Source organism: Apteryx mantelli, chromosome 1, assembly GCF_036417845.1.
Source record: "Apteryx mantelli isolate bAptMan1 chromosome 1, bAptMan1.hap1, whole genome shotgun sequence".
Classification (NCBI taxonomy): Eukaryota; Metazoa; Chordata; class Aves; order Apterygiformes; family Apterygidae; genus Apteryx; species Apteryx mantelli.
Window position 1 is genome coordinate 122,819,116 of NC_089978.1, and position 18,500 is coordinate 122,837,615.

At 39.2% G+C, this 18,500-nt stretch overlaps 1 protein-coding gene across 1 annotated transcript in view; it reads right to left on the bottom strand.

Annotated features, from left to right (window-relative positions):
- The window catches only part of TMPRSS7 (transmembrane serine protease 7), a 33,200-nt gene extending 15,379 nt beyond the window's left edge, over positions 1–17,821 (bottom strand). Inside the window, exons 1-9 of the mRNA XM_013950217.2 lie at positions 17,756–17,821; positions 13,125–13,323; positions 12,124–12,254; positions 9,596–9,663; positions 8,390–8,583; positions 7,473–7,511; positions 3,773–4,001; positions 2,092–2,222; positions 671–783 (exon numbers count right to left, since the gene is read on the bottom strand). Coding sequence (XP_013805671.2) covers positions 671–783; positions 2,092–2,222; positions 3,773–4,001; positions 7,473–7,511; positions 8,390–8,583; positions 9,596–9,663; positions 12,124–12,254; positions 13,125–13,323; positions 17,756–17,806 — 1,155 coding nt within the window. The 5' untranslated portion in view covers positions 17,807–17,821. The remainder of the gene's footprint in view (positions 1–670; positions 784–2,091; positions 2,223–3,772; positions 4,002–7,472; positions 7,512–8,389; positions 8,584–9,595; positions 9,664–12,123; positions 12,255–13,124; positions 13,324–17,755) is intronic.
- Positions 17,822–18,500: the final 679 nt, after the last annotated feature.

Below are 18,500 nucleotides of genomic sequence, written 5' to 3' on the forward strand. Positions count from 1 at the left end.
TAATAGATTGTGTTCATAACAAATTGTGAGATATTACCCTACACAGGGTAGAGTTGCAACATTTTAGAGAAATCAGACAACGCATGACAAGACTATCTTAAACAGACGTAACCTTTTGGCCATTCACATGCAGGAAAGTACCTGAAAAGTTGCTGAAAAGAAGATACTAAGAAAAATCAGAGAAATAGGCAGCCTGTCTTAGAAGACAGAGTTCAACTTATTAAGCATAACAAAATAGGCTGATAGGGGATAATGGAGAAGCAGCAGCCCTGACTAAATTAGAGGACAAAGGTTTCTCTTTTGTCCCTTTTTTTTTCCTCCCCAATTTGGGAAAAGGGGAAGGGAGGAGAGAAGAAAAATCAGTGAAGTCTTGCATTCTCTGCAGTGAAACAGTTTATAGGCTGACCCTCAGAAATTTATCTCAGCTCTTTAACTTCAGAACCAGACAGTTTAGCTGATATCTTGGTCGAAAATAAGGGCACAGAAAAAGAAGAAGAAGAAAAAAAAAAACCTGAACCGACAACCAGCTATTCAGCTGTCTCATTTTGATAAACTGCCACATCTATGAGAACCCAAATTAAGCCCTACACAGTCTTGTCTGCTTTACTTCAAGGCTCTCTGTGCCCAAAACATGAAATAATGCTTAGAGAGAGAGCACATGCCATGTTACCTGGAAGCTCCATGCACAGAGACATTTTGGAGGATAATAGCTTGGATAATATGGACTCATGATCCTCCCTTCATAGCCAGTTTTCTCTTTTGTCACTATTGTTTTTCCACACTCTGGTGGGGGGAGAAAAAAAAAAAGAGAGAGATACAGAAGTTGGTAAACCTTAACGTATTTCCACTAATGCTTTTTCTGTGGGCTAAGCATCCAAATTTATCACAACTCTTCAAATGCAAAACAGGACAGCTTAGGAATTATGTTTATCTGGATTCGAGCTGTAAAAAAAAAAAAAAAAAAAAACCACTTCCAAATGATGCAGACAGACAAGGGATGTAAAAATTTAGGAATGTTTGCTCAGATAATCTGTTGGATCCGTCTCTCACAAAACAGGAAGCTCACCAGTTCACATTATCTATTAGATACATTAAGGCTGTCAGAAATGACTGCAGCCTCACATTTCAGCTCAAAAGTTTGGGAATTATAAAATGTCTTTTCCTTCTTTAAATGGAGCCTTTTATTGGGCTGTTGACTTTTATTTTGTCTCTGCAGGAACAGGAGAAAACATTGTGAAGGTTTATGTCAGTTATTTCACTGAAGGCAGTTCTGCAAACAAGTCTCAAACAAACAGTATTGCACATCAAGGCATTGATGTGCAGTAATACCTGAGGACATCTAGTCTTAAAGCATGTAGCCGGTTGAAAGAGAAATGGACAATGTGCTAATAGAATCAGCCCTCTGGAAGCCAGAACTTCCTTTTTATGAATGCCCCATTAATTTACAGAATTAAAAAAAAATACTCTTACTATCAAAACTATTCAGCATCTTTCCGATTAACTTGAATTTCCAGGTATTGGATTATGTTATACTCTTTGCCCTTGTGCTACCAGTTTGATGTCCCTAGTAATTGTAGATCATGATCAAAACAAGTCTTAAAGCAATATCAGGTGGAAAAGGGACTCTATGCACAAGCATAGCCGATTCCTCTGTATTAACGAGGAGGCAGAGACCAATAGAAAATGCAAGCAGATTGACTCAGGCTTTATCTTCTGAAATTTCCACCTTTAACATCACCACTGAGAGTCCCAAACCAGGAGAGGGAAAAAAATGGTTCAAAGCCTGAAATAACTACTCCATCTACTGGCACACTGGAGTCCTGAACAAGTTAATTCAGTCAGTGCTGGTTTTAACATGCTATCTTAATACTTCACACAAGGACAGCTAATTTGAACAGCTGAAGTTATTCAAAAGGAAGACAATCACTTAGTATTTTAGAAGAGATGAAAAAGAGAGATGTAGAAAACAGAAAATCAGATATGGATCTGCAAGGAGTCATTTATCCAGACTCAGGAACATGACAGACACTTTGAGCTCTCAGGTAGAAATAACATAGTAAATATATATCCAAACTCAGAAAAAAAACCTACTTTCTTGTGTAATGACCTCAAAATATCCATGGAATTCCTTCTGTTCCTTTATCTGTGCTGCCTTGAATATCACCAACATGAGATTATTTGTGGACACAAGTGACACCAATGAATCAGCTGGTTCACAAGCTCTGAGAGGGGAAGAATGCAGAGTACATTCATAAGCAATCTGTAACAAAAACACATCACTCCTACTCTGTGTGTAAATTTTCCACTGCTGCAGAGCTCACCTACTCCAAAGCCTAGCAAAAAAAAAAAAAAAAAAAAAGGTTCATGCACTTCAACACAGAAGAACCCGTCACAAGACCAGTTAGAAACCTGGTATTGCCAAGTTTCTTCTTGCAAGAAGGAAAGAAACTATAAACATGAAAAATAAGAGGGACTGGTCAACTCCAGGAAATAATACTGACTTAGTCTTTTATACCTTCACCCAGCAAAAATTAATGAGGTCATTAGCAAAGAGGTTTGTAGGGAGAGAGAATTTATTTTATTAGACCAACAGATTTAGCTGCAGACCAGGGATGTAGGAAAGACGAGCAAGATATCATTCAAGTCTGAAGCAGAGAACCTGAGTCGTTATCAACTGGTCTCATAAAAATGTTACTTTCTGTATGCATTGCTTGGTGTACCTCCTTAGACCACCACCACTAAATAAGTGAACACTATCTGCTGTTTCATGGACAAGTCAGTGAGTGATTCAGATTTCTGGAGGGCAGCAGTCTAAGAGTACTAAAAAGCCAGTGCTGTTTTTGAGGCTTATTCATACATTCAGAGGCCAGGAGAAATGATTTCAGGGGTCAAAACAATGAGCATTTTGTTCATTTATTGAAGATGGTGTCTTTACCTTATACTCTGACAGAGCCCTATCAAATTAGCTACTAGGAATTTCAGTCAAAAATCCCCAGACAAGAATGGTGGGCCCTAAAAGAAAAATAGACCCTACCCTCCTCAAGCTATCAGAGCCTCTGCTCTAGATTTTATCATCACTCTAAACAGCTCAAATAGAGCAGCCAAAAAAAACCAAAACCCACAGAAGACTTAGTTTTAGAACTTCAGTCTTCATATGAAGAGCACTAAACTTTATATGGAAGAAAACTTTCCTCAAGGGAGAAAATTTTGACATTTTCTTTTAGTCAACATCTGTTTCCTGATAAGAAACAGAAAATTCCGTCCAGTAATGTGTGAACTCCTCGTATTTCTGTATCTAGGTGAGAATGCATTTTATTTGTAGAATCACAGAATGGTTGAGGTTGGAAGGGACCTCTGGAGATCATCTAGTCCAACCCCCCCTGCTCAAGCAGGGTCACCTATGGCACGTTGCACAGGATCGCATCCAGGCAGGTTTGAAAATATCCAGAGAAGGAGACTCCACAGCCTCTCTGGGCAACCTGTTCCAGTGCTCTGTCACCCTCACAGTGAAGAAGTTTTTTCTCGTGAAATAAAAAATAAAAAATTTGAAGAATATTTAGCTGTTCCTTTTATCAGCAAGATCAACTTTTCTCCTTGTGTAAGAAAAAAAAAATGTATCTTGCAGGTATTATCTGTATAGTAGATACAGATAAACAGTAGATATAGAAGATCAGAGTGTTTTAAAGAAAGCAAAACCCCTAAAATGCAGATGGCAAATCTTCAGAAAAAACAAACTATTGTCAATGAATTATCAAGGAAAGTTTATACTCACCGGTATAGTATCTTATGTTTGATTGGCATCAGAGAGTCATAAATGGTTAGCGAGTCAGTGATGCAGTTATCTGCTTCAATCTGAAGGGATACTATTGAAAGACGAATAAGATGGCCCACTAACGCGATCAGTTTAAAATAGCAGATTGTTCCCCCTGAAGTAGCAGGGACATCCAGAGGAAAGCGCTCATGTAGGTGATCAGCATACAGATCATACATACAATTTGTTCCTGTGGAAATGTCATATTTTCAGCACTGGATACCTGCTCTGAAACTGCTAAATCCACATGAAGTACAAAAAAAGAAAAAACCCTAAAAGTAATATTTAACTAAAGCAATATATGAAAGCATATCTAAACATTAAAATAGCCTATTTGTCCCAATTGTTGTTTTCATCTTAGTTAGTTACGTCTGTGGTCAAGGAAAAGTCTATTCATAAAACTACAGAGGATGGCACACAGTACTGTAAATAAACAGTTGTAGGGATATTTGCACTAAAACACTGACATTTTATAAAACAGTTATTTGCAGTGCACAAAGCTCTGTGAAGCCTTAAGGATAAACAACTTAAATCAAACAATTGTTCCCTGGAAAATGTTCCTCTACTGGCAGGGCAGAAATCAACTGCTCTCCCTATGGATATTAGGATGCTTATTAAAAACAAACAAAAAAACAGACAAAAACACCCCCCCACACACATATAACCTAGAATAATACAAAAATGCTTAATTTTTAAGCCTTTAAACAAAGGCTTAATTTTTAAATTATTATTCAAATGTTTGGCTCCTCGATGTTTTAGGAGAAATGAGCTGTAAATGCTGCCACTAAATTGAGAGAAAAAATCGTTCAGGTTAGAAGGGACACTAGGACATTTCTTGTCGAACCTCCTGCTCAGAACAAGGTCAAAATGAACTGAGACCTGGTTGCTTAGGACTTTATCCTATCAAATCTTGAAAACTTGCAGCACTAGAAGTCACTGTTAGAAATGGAAGTCCTGTGAAATATACACAATATAGATGAGCCAACACAACATAGCTTTTTTTAAATTTATTTAATAAAACCATGTCATAATTTAGACCAGAATCACCAGAAAATTACCCTACTTGCATCCGACTTTCCAATTAAGCTGAAATCATTATGGCTTTCAAGTCAGATATGTTGAGGTCTTTGTTTCAATTCAATATTGCAGTTTCCATTCAGCAAAAAGCTTAGGGATTTTTTTTGTTTTTGTCATACCTAAAACTCTTAATATAGCTTTTTGAAAGGCGAGAAGGAGCAAAAATGCAAACTAGGGAGAATAAGACCCAAAGTAAATATTTGCATGCATCTCTGCCAATTAAAAAGACAAGTTTCTGAAATAGCTAGTCGTGGAACATCAATTAGAGCACTGCGAAAGTTCCCTCTCAGTTGTTGACTCAGATTAAACACTGGCCTTTTTACTAGCAGGTAATCAAGACAGGAAGTGGCAGGCTTTGTCTGACTTCCACTTCTAATTTACTATCTTGAAACTAATGGTATGAATGCTTCTGAACAATTGTAAGGGTCACATACCGTTCAAGTGAATTACAGTTAGGACTATTTAAAGCTTTAGTTGAGCCATTGTTCTTCCCTCTTCTCTTATCTCTTCCCAATAACATTCTTTTCATAATAGTTATTTGTGCTTATTTACTCACCCCTAACAAAGTCAGCCTTGCTCTTAAAGAAGCTCTTTAGAGTTAAGTGACCACAATAATTTCTACTAAATGCTTAATAATGTGACTAGCTCACTGCTAGCGAGGAGCATGGCACAGAGAATTAAAAGCCAGCTCTGGAACTGGAGGCAATGCAAACATACCAGTTTGAAACCAAAGCTGGGTACAGTCTTTACCCAAATCAATCCTGCTTAGCCGCACACCATGGCAATGCAAGTCACTATTGTCAGCTGAATCAGCACAAGTCCCTCTTCTAATCCATCTGTCAATAAATCTGCATGCCAGTGCTGTGTCTGAACTAGTCAACTAGATGAGTCTTCATGCTAAAGTAACTCCACTGCTCTCAAAACACACCTGCAGGATGCACCTTCCATGTGCGCTGCTGCGTTAGCACTTGCATCTCTGTACCGTGTTCTGTAGCCTGAAGCAGAGACACTGAAGGGAACCCAGCCTGGGTCAGAAAATAAAATTGCACCAATATATGGCTTTAAATCCTTCGGCAATCCATGTTTGTGTTCCCCTGCAACCCCATCGCATACCAGCACTATGCTTCTTTTAGATACCAGTCCAACTGCACTCAACTACTCTGTAAGTCTCTGAAAGACATCTAAAATGTGGCATGTCATTTGTCTCCCTTTGTAGATTATATAAGTCTTAAAAGGACCTTAGCATCAATTTTTGTGCTACACTCTTCTTCCACTTATTTTCTTCTCCTTTAGAGAATACATTCTGGAATAAATTCAAGCATGAGATCTGACTGTAATAATTCCTCTGCCCTAGAATACTGAAATAACTGAAACTAGCCAAAATAGCTCTGTGAGTAATCACCAATGCACACAGTTCTTTTATATAATTAAAATGCCTGTAAAGAGATGTGACAAAGGCCAATAACGCTATGCTTTGCAGTTACGTTCAAGAAAGGTTTTGAATAAATGATTTTTTTAGCAAACATGAGTTGAATTTTGAGAAATTATGGGCTGATATCAAACTAGGCACTGTAACCCATGGCCCAGGGTCTGTGACCAAAAGTCCAGCTGTGGTCAGCAAAGCTATGAGACCTTGACTTGGGTGCACTGAGAAAAGCAGTTGTTGAGCTCTGAGAAAGTATGTAAGCTACAATCATGCAAGATAACAGAAGCAGAAAACACAGACAGAAACTTAATTGTTGAAACAGTAAAAATTAGTGTCTCACAAAAGAGAAACATAGACATGAAAAGGTATAAAGCCCTTAAAAAAAAGGAAGAATTAAAAGATAGCAATTTAGCCAGATGAAGAGTAAGCCTGTTCTAAGGAGCAAGGGAAGCCAACACATCCCTAGCTGACTGACATCTGCTGGGCCAGCAGAGACTCATCAGGTTTCTGCATCAAAGGTGATTAGCATATTAATGCTTAGTCTAGCAGCCTGTTAGTCCTAGGTATCTATTCTATGTATTAATCAACGTAATTTTTCTTGTACTTTTTTGTGTGTATGTCCTGCTTGTAAAGTCTCCCTGCACACTGCCAAAGAACCCCAGTGGGAAGGTTACAACATGAAACCAAGCAGGTATTTGAAAGATGTCTCCCATAAACCTGGCAAAATTCAACTGCTTAGACTAACTTCTGTTATGGAATCCATTTAAAAGCAAAATTCATCATCCATCTTGGAGAAAAGGGAGGAGGAAAAAGGACAGACCTAAGCATTGCTGTTGTTGAGGGTAAACACCAATTAATGGACTTAAATTCAATACTACCCAAATTAGAAGTGGTTACATTCTTTCCCTTCAACAGAAGGAACTGCAAACAAAGGACTTGGTTTATTTCCCAGGTACATTTGCAAAGTTTCAGTCAAAATAAAGGCAGACAGTTTATATATTTGTCACATGCAAGACCCCTGGTCAGGGCATAAATGCTAAGGCTGAATTTAATCCTCTTAAAATAATGCTGAACAGTATCTTTGAGCCTAAGAGATGAACTAACAACTTCCTTTTCTACCTCTCCTCTGTCAGGAAGCTTCCAAGAATGGCGAGTTACCTGTTCCCGTTGTTGACCAATAATCTGATCGAAGACCAGCTGCATAGAAAGAAAGAAAGCTCTGTAAGTCTTCTCATTTGCACAAAATCCAGAATATGGAGTTTAATTCAATCACACTCACTTAAATGAAATGCTAAACATGCAGAACAGAACAGCTATGTCAAAGAGGGAAGATGCCAAAGCCCCCTCAATCTCTGCAAATTCTGGGAGCAGCTTTGGAGCAGTCACGTCATAGGCAGAATCTCAGTGCTGAGCAGTCAAATTCAACGGAAGGCAAGCGCGCGCACACACACACACACCCAGAGAGAGCGCGCGTGCGCTATGCCCAGGAGGTCATTTCCTCATCCATTGCCACAAAGTCTTTCTCAGCTTTCAATTAGACACTCATGTGCGTGGAGCTTGTTCTGACCTTGTTCACAGAGCTGAAAATCATGCATGATTTTGTAACTATTTGCATTAACCAGGTACCTGAACACTACATTGCTGATTTCTCCCCAAACAGGAGTGGCACTTAAAAAGAATGGCAGCTTTATAATACACTTTTTAATCTTTATTAAAGGGGTGACAGGAATCTCATTTTTAACAGAGGGGCTGAAGTTTGATCCCTGTGGAAACCTTAACCCTTGATCTTTTGACACTTGTAAAGTCAGCTTAACCCAAATCTGAGCTGGCTGCAAATGGTCAGGATTAACTTCTAAACTTGGACATAACCCCTTAAAGTATAGGAGCCTTTGCAATCAGGACACTTTGTACCTTAACTTGACCTCCAATTTTTCTTTTTTTTTTAATTATTATAACTTGAATATTAGAAGCACACAATAGAGATTTTGGTATGTTTATAGAAACTGTTACTCCAAGATAAAAATTTCTGATTACAAAGTGTTTCCTGAAGGATATGGGCATGTCCTAATACTAACCACTTAGTACAATGGAGTCCATGTCAACTGCAAGGCCCTGAAGACTTCCCACTGAGGTCCGGTTGATGATACTTGTCTGAATGGAGTCCTTTAAGATGGCAGCCACACAGTCCTCACAGAGCACTTGGCCTTTCGCCTGTGGTACTACAAATACGATCCAGAAATGAATAAGAAGGCCTCCATTGTTGTTGTTACTGAAATAAAGAGGTCCAATAGCTTGCCGTCATGGTGAAGGTTTTATCAAGACAGGACTCTTAACACAAGTTTCTGAAGTAGAAATTTAGAAGACTATGGCTCATATTGCATCTTGCCATGTTGTTTTCACACACTGGACATATTTTCTTTCCTAAAAACCCCCTAAATCTCCAACTAGGAATCTTCGCTAGAATGATTTCCTGAGGGATCCTGACTTTTGAGGTCTGTGGAAATCATCCCATCTACTTGAATTTGAACTGGATTTTCTTCTAAAGAACATAACAGAAATGAAAGAACGATCATCTCCAATAATGGAGTACTCTGTTTCTCTGTGCACCTCTCCCTGTACTGTGCAGTGTGCTGTATTGTGCAGTATGCCAAAACTGCTGCCTACACTATTTAGATAATGCATTAGAGGCTCCCTATCGTCACCCCAATCTCTGTTTGCCCCCGTGGCGGGGAGGAAGATCTTTAAATTCATGGTACCCTGGAAACTCATACTCCAAAACTGTATTGGTTCAAGAGGATTCAACAGTATCAACCATAATTAAACCTCTAGCATTAACTGTATACTGAATACTAGAGTAAGTGTACCTTATAGGAGTATAGAGATTTTTCCTTCCCACTATGCAGAGCTCTCTCAGTACAAAATAGTTTTATATCAATGTATATTATTTATAAAATATGCACAACTCTAATACAGAGTTGTGCTCTAACAGAGGCCAAACTTCTGTGTATTGACGATCTAGCAGCCAAACTATCACCAAACCCTTTAGTTACATTATTTCATTCTACCTTAAACCATATTCCTGATAGATAAGGAATTGTTTATATGACTTAAGTTTGCCCTTACTTGTGTGAAATGAATTGGTACAGGTTATAAATGGATTTTGCTATTACAAGTGCATAGCAAAGAGATTAAATCACAACAACCAAAAATAGGCTTCTCTTGTAGTTCATTGCATTATACAATATCCAACAAAAATACCAACACATTAACTACAGTTTTACCTGACTTCCGAAACAGCGGACTGCTTATAAAATTTGGAGAAAGCAGAGGTTGTGTAAACCAAGTTCATCTGAAAGAGAAAGTATTACGCTGATGAAGATTTAGCATTTCTCTAAAACAACCAGATCTAGAGGTGTTACATGCCTAAGTTCTCCCAGGAACATCCTCTTTTCTATAGGATTATGCAATTGCAAGGATTTCCAAACATAGGGTAACCAATCCAGTCAAAGCAGCAAACATGGACAGATCAGCTCTTCAAACATCCATAGTGAGTCCAATATTCCCAAGAAGCATCAGATCTTCCGCACAAAACCAGCTGACACATGTAGCAACATTTCTCACAAATAAGTGAGTTTGAAAAGCATGCACATTCTTTGCCCAGGAAATCTTACACACACAGAGCTTCTCTTTCCTGATACTGAAAATTTATGGCCATTCTTCAGGAAATGAGCACGTTCTTGTAATGCTGTGTGTGTTCTCCAGCTGCAATAAGGATGCTGTTAAAGGTATTCAGCAGAGTATTTTCACGGAATGACAGAGTAATTGAGGTGGGAAGGGATCTCTGGAGATATCTAGTCCAACCCCCCTGCTCAGAGCAAGGTCAAGTAAAGCAGGTTGCCCAGCACTGTGTTCAGTTGGGTTTTGAATATTTCCAGGGATGCAGACTTCACAGTCTCTCTGGGCAACCTGTTCCAGTGTTTGACCACCCTCACAGCAGCAAAGTTTTTTCATGTGTTTAAATGAAATTACTTGTCTTTCAATTCAATTTGTGCCCATTTTCTTCACTAATAGCTCAGCATTAACATATTTCTTACTAACACAGTGTAAAGTATGTGGAGAAGGAAAAAATTCTGCCTTTCATGCCGTAGGACTGCCTTTGAGGAAAGCATGGTCCTGATTCTAGCTGTTCCAAAGCCTGATGATAACCTTCATTCCTTGTATACAAAGAGGCACACTGCTAAAGCCACAAGGTGGCATGTACCTCAAGCTGTTCAGACCCCAGCCTGCTGCTAGTAGTTAAAAATCAATGCCAAAATTACTGTAACAGATTCTTTTGATGCAAAGGCCATAAAAATCACAGCAAGAATCACATTAACATTAACCCCAAATTTCTAGTGTTTGACACAGGAAGTCCAAACAATTATTTTGAAGGCCTAAATAAAATGGGCGGATCTCAGTGTTTCTCCAGATTAGTCTGCAAGGGGTTTTACATATTCAAAGGAAAAAGGAGGCTATCTTGAGAGGTTCTTCCACTATCACTCTGGAGATCTATGAATGAGAAGCCATGAACAAAAGGGCAGGAAAACAAACAAACAAAAAACCACACTAGTGATTTTGGCCAGTAGTCAAGTCATCAAGAAGCACAGGCTCAGCGATATAAAAATCTGTTGGTGAGTTCAGGCAAAGATTACAGCCAGAAAAATATTTCTGAGTTATATTCGGGTAGGAGGTGGTGGCAGTGTTGGCAATTCACATCTGTTGGCTGTCATCTGTCTCTCTCCATTATGTGCCACAACCACAAGACGTTCTGAGCCAAGAGCAAGACATAGGATCAGAGATCACAGCTGGTTAGAGCTGCTCCCCATCAAAACAGTGGAGCTGGGATGCCATTATGGAGTAGAGGAGGACACTTCACACACTGCTGCACCCCTTCCTGAAAGCACTGCAGTGCTTAACACGGGAGGAAGACTAAACTGCCTGCTTTCAAGTCTTTTGCGTCAAGTCTTTCAGGGGAAAAAAAATTCATTCCTCTTATCAAAGACAGAGCTGGAAAACACAAGCATGAATTCAAATTATAAGATGACAAAAACTTAGCAATTATTCAAAAATCTCTTGATTGCATCTGATCCATTTCATTTTGTTAGGCAGTTTTGTCACTATTGCTATAACCCTCATGTGGACAGTGCTGCGTTTCCTGACATTAATGATTTTTCTTCCCCACACCACATGCCTTTAAAATCAAATTCCTTTTTTGACCAAGATTCCCTCCTCTCTCTTCTCTGTGTAAAGCAACCTTAATAGCCTACAAGAAAGTACTATTTCTGCTCTGACTGACTGGTGTTTGGGAAGAATAAAGTCCTTTAGATTATCTGGCATCAGATATAAATGTAAATGTGTTCAAGAACTCTAGAGTAATTATAGATGCTGTAAGGCAGAAGACTGGCAGCAGATACCAGTTTGAATACAAGAAATTTCATCAGTTTAAAGTCTCAAAAGTGGCAATTAAGTTTTGAAGGGCTTTTGTAAGGTTCTATTCACAGACTCTGAACTGGGGGAATAAATATATATATATATTTTTACATATCAAACAGACCTTTCCCAAATTTAGTTTATAATTAACAAGCTAAAAGCAGCTAGTCCCTTCCTGCCTCCAGATACCCACCCTTTGTACACAGTCTTCTAGAGAAATAAAGACATCTAACACCACAACAAGGCCCACCACAAGGCTTCTCCTCAATGCCACCCGAAAGCCGCACCTCCTGTTCATAGGTCTGAACATTTTGCTAGCTGGGCAGCCCATGCATCTTACCACTTGCTGCACATTCTGTGCCATGGAGAGAAATTCTTTTGACTCCTTCTGCCTGTATTCTGGAAGAAATTCTATGTTGGCAACACGAAACAGTCCAACAAAATACAAGGCATCTTTGTTTTCTGCCTGAACTGCAAGAAACAAAGACCACAGTTAGCCTCCAATTGTTTTTTTAAAAATAACAATAAAGTGCTTTTACTGATCTAATTCCAAACCAAATTGACCTATTCAGCCTTACAGTGGAGAGGACTCTACCAAACGAACCCTATATTTTCACAGCCAAACTGTTCTAGACAAGCTCCACACTATGAAGACTAATTGAGCACCTGCAACTCTACACACAAGGAAAGATACCACTGTACAAATGAAGCAGCAAAATGAAGGCAATATCAATATCCAGATTCTGGAGTATCCCTAAGGAATTTTACACAATATTAGTCTCAGGGGCCTGAAGAGGAGAACATAGCTTTTCCTGCCCAGTTAGGCACATGAAGTGGGAAGGAAACGTTCCACAGAGATGATAATCCTGTCCGGAGTTTTTACAGATCTTGGAAAAACACTTTTGCCTTCTACATTTTGCTCCCTGAAACCTTTTAGCTTCTTTATATCTATTCTGTGAGAGAGGCAAAGGGCTTATATGGCCTTTATTCAGCCAAGAAACACAGTGGGAGGCAGAACTTCTAAGGAATCAAGTTCATGAGAGCTGTCAAGCCTGCACGATTAGCTAGTACACATAAAGAATGCTTTGCACAACCCATTAAAAAAAAAAAAAAAAAAAAAAGGACACACTTCCTACAGCAAGCAGCTGTGCCTGCTTTTGTAATTGCTTGTTAATCCAGCCTTCTGATACAAGTCCTAACAAAGACAGTCAAAGTCCTCCAGGTCTCATTTAAATAAGATGCATGTTTATTTTAGAAAAAGCCTTCAGGACAAGTGAGATCCTAAAAATAACTGAGAGTGCTGTTAGGGATAGTGATTAGCTTCAGCTTTCATCAACTCACCAATGAAAAGCCACAGTAAAGTCCAGGTTATAACACCTAAAATGAATAGAACAAGGGTAAAAAGAATGATTTTGTTTTGAAAATTCCACATTGGCTTCTCTTCTTTGTTCAATTGCAATTTGCCATGTTTTTTCCTTGCCAGAATCCTCTTTGCCAATCTATCTTCTCCAGTCACCATTTGGACCGAGATGTTGGATACCTAAAATAAGGTGAAAGACATCAAGCAATATGGAACATACAACAGCATACAACAGCAATTTCAAACAGCACCTGGCTGACCAACAACTAGAGCAGATTTCCACACGCATTCATTTGCTACCGCACAAACCACAGCTCCATTAATAACAGTTGTGTGAAACTCCAGTCAAGAAGCAGGATCCTGTTCTTCCAGAAACACAGTGGACAATACAGAGACAATCCCTATTGCCTAAGGTTTATTGCATAGGGACAGAAGAATACAATGTACCCTAAGACAACGGATCACCATGCAACTGCTACCCAGTATTAACCGTCTGAATGGGTGCTGATATCCATGTGCATTCCTCATTATCATGAAGTATATTAGCCCTCTTTAGTCAAAAGGGCAGGCAACCTTTAATTACCTGCATTGTCTGTGGCTGAGACATACACACAGACAAGTACTGCAAAAGAGTAGCTTTTCACCAGCAGCTTGATAACATAACGACCCAAATAGTTGCTATGTGTATGCAAGTTCAGTGCAGGAGCAGATGCTTGTTCATCCGTTCATTCCACTGTTTGTTTGAAGTGGAAAGTGAGCTAACACATTACTCAAATAGTTAATACTTTTTCCAATACTGTGGCCTTTTCTTTCTCTGCTAGGTATAAGGAGGCAGAAATATGCACACTATCCTTGCTTCCCCCCAGTCCAGGATCAAAATGTCATCGCCATTCCAAATAAAGTCACTTTCTTCTCAGACCAAAACCTATCCCACTACAAAAGGCCTCAACCCATTCATCCCTCCAAAGACGTCTCAGCCTCCTTTCAGGATGAGGAGCAGTAAGTATGGATACCCTCCTCCTATGTGTCCAGCTCCTTTTGAGATGTGCTTTCCAGCAAGTGGGAGGACACAGCACAGGTCTTGCTGTGGTGGGATCCTGGACAGAGTTATCCAGCCTGGTTATGTGGCCCCTTAGCGGAAGCCCAGATTATCTAAAACTACATACAAAATGCTTCCTATCTTAACCAGGTCCAAAAGACTGTCCTATGTGACCATCATCTACAAGAATAGTTTTTACTTCCTATGAGTACTGTATCTATGTACAATTTGGTCAATCCTGCAGCAGGAACTCAGGATGTTAACAAGCACATTTAAGTGTACAAGTAATGCTTATCAATATCTATATACACAGCAAGAGCTGCCTGGAGGACTTTATGAAATTCTTACCTAGAGAGCTCCTGTAACGGTTAGTCAAATGCTTTGTTGTGAGGCCAACTAGAAGTTCAATCACCTTTTCTCAAGTCAATTTATTGACATCACCCATGCATAGGCTATGAGGAGTTCCAGAGAATTAATGATCAAGTGCACTGAGTATGAATGCAGGCATAGCCCTGATACCTAGCTACACCACCGTTATAACTAAATTTCATTCTTACATCACAACTATAATTTAAACGTGATAATCTTGCCACAGCTATGAGGAAGATTCAGGAAAGATATTCCAACAAGCAACATGATGCTAACAAGAGGGAAGCTCTGCAAGAGGCTTTCTGGGGAAGTAGTGGGGTCTCCATGGCTGGAGGTATTGACAAATACCAGTTAGCAACCAGCAGCAAATCTTCAGTGGAAAATACCTCCATTGAAACACAAAACAGACTGGGACAGAACAATCTGGCTCAAGACTTCATACGAAGATGAAGCTGAATTTCGCCATCATAAGAATAAGGAAAAAGCTCTTTATTGGCTTTGATCTTCATCCTTGGAGTAGTTCTGTATGTTTTAAGGGCATTTTCAGAGTGGATCTCTCTACTGTTACAGCTGATTTTATGCCACTGTGGGCCGGGACATAGCTCAGAGGTACATCAGGTCTTAGTGGCATGGCCAGAGATTTTTAATTTGCACCAACTGATAGTCAGTGAATTGCTTACTCAAGGTGCAGAAAGCTTCATTCTGCTGAGGGACTGACCCCCATCTCATCACCCATCTCCTTCAGTGCCCACACAGAAATACACCAAACTAGTTCACAAACAAACCAGAATAGATGCATATACAATAGCACAGGCCTTAACTTGGGCAGATCTGACTGCTCCCCATGCTCAATAGGCCCTTATTATCATCTGTAGAGTTACAAGGGATAGGCAGCACAGAGAAAGGCTGCAACAAGCTGCCAAGCTATTTGCCATCATTTCATTCCTTGGAGCCTCATGGAAGGTACACTGCAAGAGCATGTGGCTTGTAGTAGACTAAAAGGTGTTAGCACGAGACTCATTTTTTATCCCTAAGTATATTTCACTGAAGGGGAAAAAAGACTGCAAATATCAGAAAGTATCCAGTTAAGAACCGCACTCTGAATTAGCAATGTGGGATGCTAAGTTCAATTCAGTGACTGCAGACAGCACATGCCTTTGAAGCTTGGCTCCCAGGCCAAACGTAACTACTAGTTTTTGGCAATAGCAGTCTCCAAAAAGATTGTCTAATCTGCAACAAGAGATTGCTTCCTTTTGCCTAGCACTAGCAGGACCATACCTGAAGTACTATGTCCAGTTTTGGGCCCATTAGTACAACAGAAATGTTGATAGACTGGAGCAATTCCAGGGGAAGGCCACTAAGATGGTCAGGGCTGGGACATGTGATATATGGAGAAAGTCTGAGGGCACTAGGCTCTTTAGCTAGAGAAGAGAAGGCAAAGTAAATGTGTGTGTTGTAAATTAATTATAGATTTCCATTACCTAAAGGGAGTTATAGAGAAGACAGAGCAGGACTTTTTTCAGTGACGCACAGTAAAGAGACAGCCACAAGAGCCATGTGTTGCAGCAAGGGAAATTCTAGCTGGACATGAGGAAAAAGTGTTTCATCATGAGGGTGTCCAAACAGTGGAGCAGGGGCCCAGAGAGATCAGGAAACCTCCATCCCTGGAGATATTTGAAACTTAGTAAAACAAGGACGTGAGCAATCTGCTCTGGCTTTGATGTTAGCCCTGTCCTGAGCAGGGGGAAGGTAGATCACCTTCAGAGGTCCCTTCCAACTGGAAGTTTTCTATGATTCTCTGATATAACTGCCCTAAAATGCTTCGCGGATAGAACATCTGCAGCCATCACAAATATCCCTTGCCAGGCCAGTAGTCAAATACAATGGCTTTGACTTCTGAGCTGAAGATGTTCAAAGATGATCAAAAAAAAAGAAAATGTTTAATACTAAAGTAATGACTAGGTTAGTACAGAGCATTTTGCCACTTCCACAAACAAATGTGAAGACAGAAGTCTGGAGTCTTCCAGCTGAGTATCTGTATCAAGGTAATTAACAGCAGTTGTTTCGCATGTTCTCAAAAAGAGACTGGATTTGGTTGTCTTCTATATTTTTTAAATAGCTTATTGAGTAGGATTCTATGTAAGAATGAAAACCAAATTGTTTATTTGCTTATTTAAAACTCTGATCTATCATGTAGAGTTCCTTGAAACTTTCAGGTGCTCACTGGGACAGCATGAGACAGCTCAATGAATGCTCAGTTCTGACATTTGAAATTTGAGCCACTTTATGGACTCACTGGGAACTCTTGCCACTTTCATCAAGATACCCCCCCAAGAGTAACTTCTATTTAAATTTGTCCATGTCATTTCTGTTTGTAGCTGTAGACCTAACCAGACAGAATTATTCTTAAAAATTAGACATAGAGAGTTCCTGTCAAGGATCAATAAAAGCTGCTCAGGACTGACATTGCTGGGATGTGCATATGCACTCAGAGCAGTCAATATCTTCATTGCATCTACTGTGATCGTAACTTTTTTTTTTTTTTAAATGCACTTCATGCATCAAGGCTTGTGTGGCAAGTCTTTCTTTTATGCAGGATTCGTAAAAACACCTATTGTTATGCTCTAGATTTTCAATATATCCTTAAATTAAATGAGCTTACCATAAACACTTTATAGCAAGGAAAACAATGGCAAAGTTAAGTTGTTCCCTCAGTATGGATGGCAACTCTTAATTCAGCTTTCTTCTGCTGCAGCTCAGTTTCTGTATTCTAGAATTGGTTTCCAGCTTGCAATTCGAGTATCAAAATACACTAAATTATTCAATCACTTTTTGTCATGTTAATCCTCATGCAGTAGCCCCCTTCTGTATCACCTCAGGAAAAAGCAAAACAGAGCACTTAATGTTGCCTTTCTTGCCTAGAAATTGGTTTCTTATTAGAAAAGCATGGTGTCATGACATCAGAAAAACTTTCATATTGCCACACTGACATTCCCAATATTTCAGTTGTCTATAAATACACATTACTAGCAATCTGAAGATGCACAAAAACACACTGACAGTTCCAGATTTAGTTATAAAACTGACAAAGTTATAACAAAGCTAGCTGGGATGTCAAGTTTAATACTTAACTTAGCAGATCATAACTGATTTGACAGCATCAAAAAGTGTATGAAATCAAGAATGCTTAAGTCAACTACTTACACTTAGTTCATCTTCAGGTTTGGCTGCTGGGCTATCATTTTTTTCATCCATTCTGGAAGAATTTGTTTTATTGTTTATCCCAGATAAGAAAGAGCCCTGCACCTTTTTCTAGGCACTACCACCACTTCTTTCCGAAGACAGTTAACAGCAAAGTCCAGGACCGAAAGAGGCATCAATTTACTTTGATGAGTTTCCAATTGTAATTTCATCTGCCCTGTTACTCATTTGTGAATATTGGAAGGATGCTATCAAGTAACTTCAGGTTTCAAAGTCAGACTGCATAAAAAAAGGCTTTTTGTGGTCTTTTTAAGCTGGAATAGACTCCAACTTGTTAACGCACCAAATCACAGTGCTAAAATCTATTTACCAGCAAAATTTAATAAGATTAATCTCCACAAACAAGAAAAGTAGCAAGTAAAAAATAAATGTAAGCACCTTAGGTAAAGGTGCTGCAAGTAATGGATAATCATTGCAAACAAAGAAAGCATTCCAATTCTTTTCCAGAACCATATAAAGTACCTTTTGAACACCCTAATTTAGTTATTTTACTGTAACCTAGAAGGAAACTGCTCCACAACACACATTTGGTATTATTAAAATAAAGCAGGCTTCAAACTGAGACAGTGAAACTCAACAAATGCTCCTTTTTGTAATCAGATGCAGGAAGTCGCCTGTGTCATAACAGTCCCATCCTATCTTCTTTAGTAATTAAATATTTATAGTGGATGTAAAACTGTACTTCCCC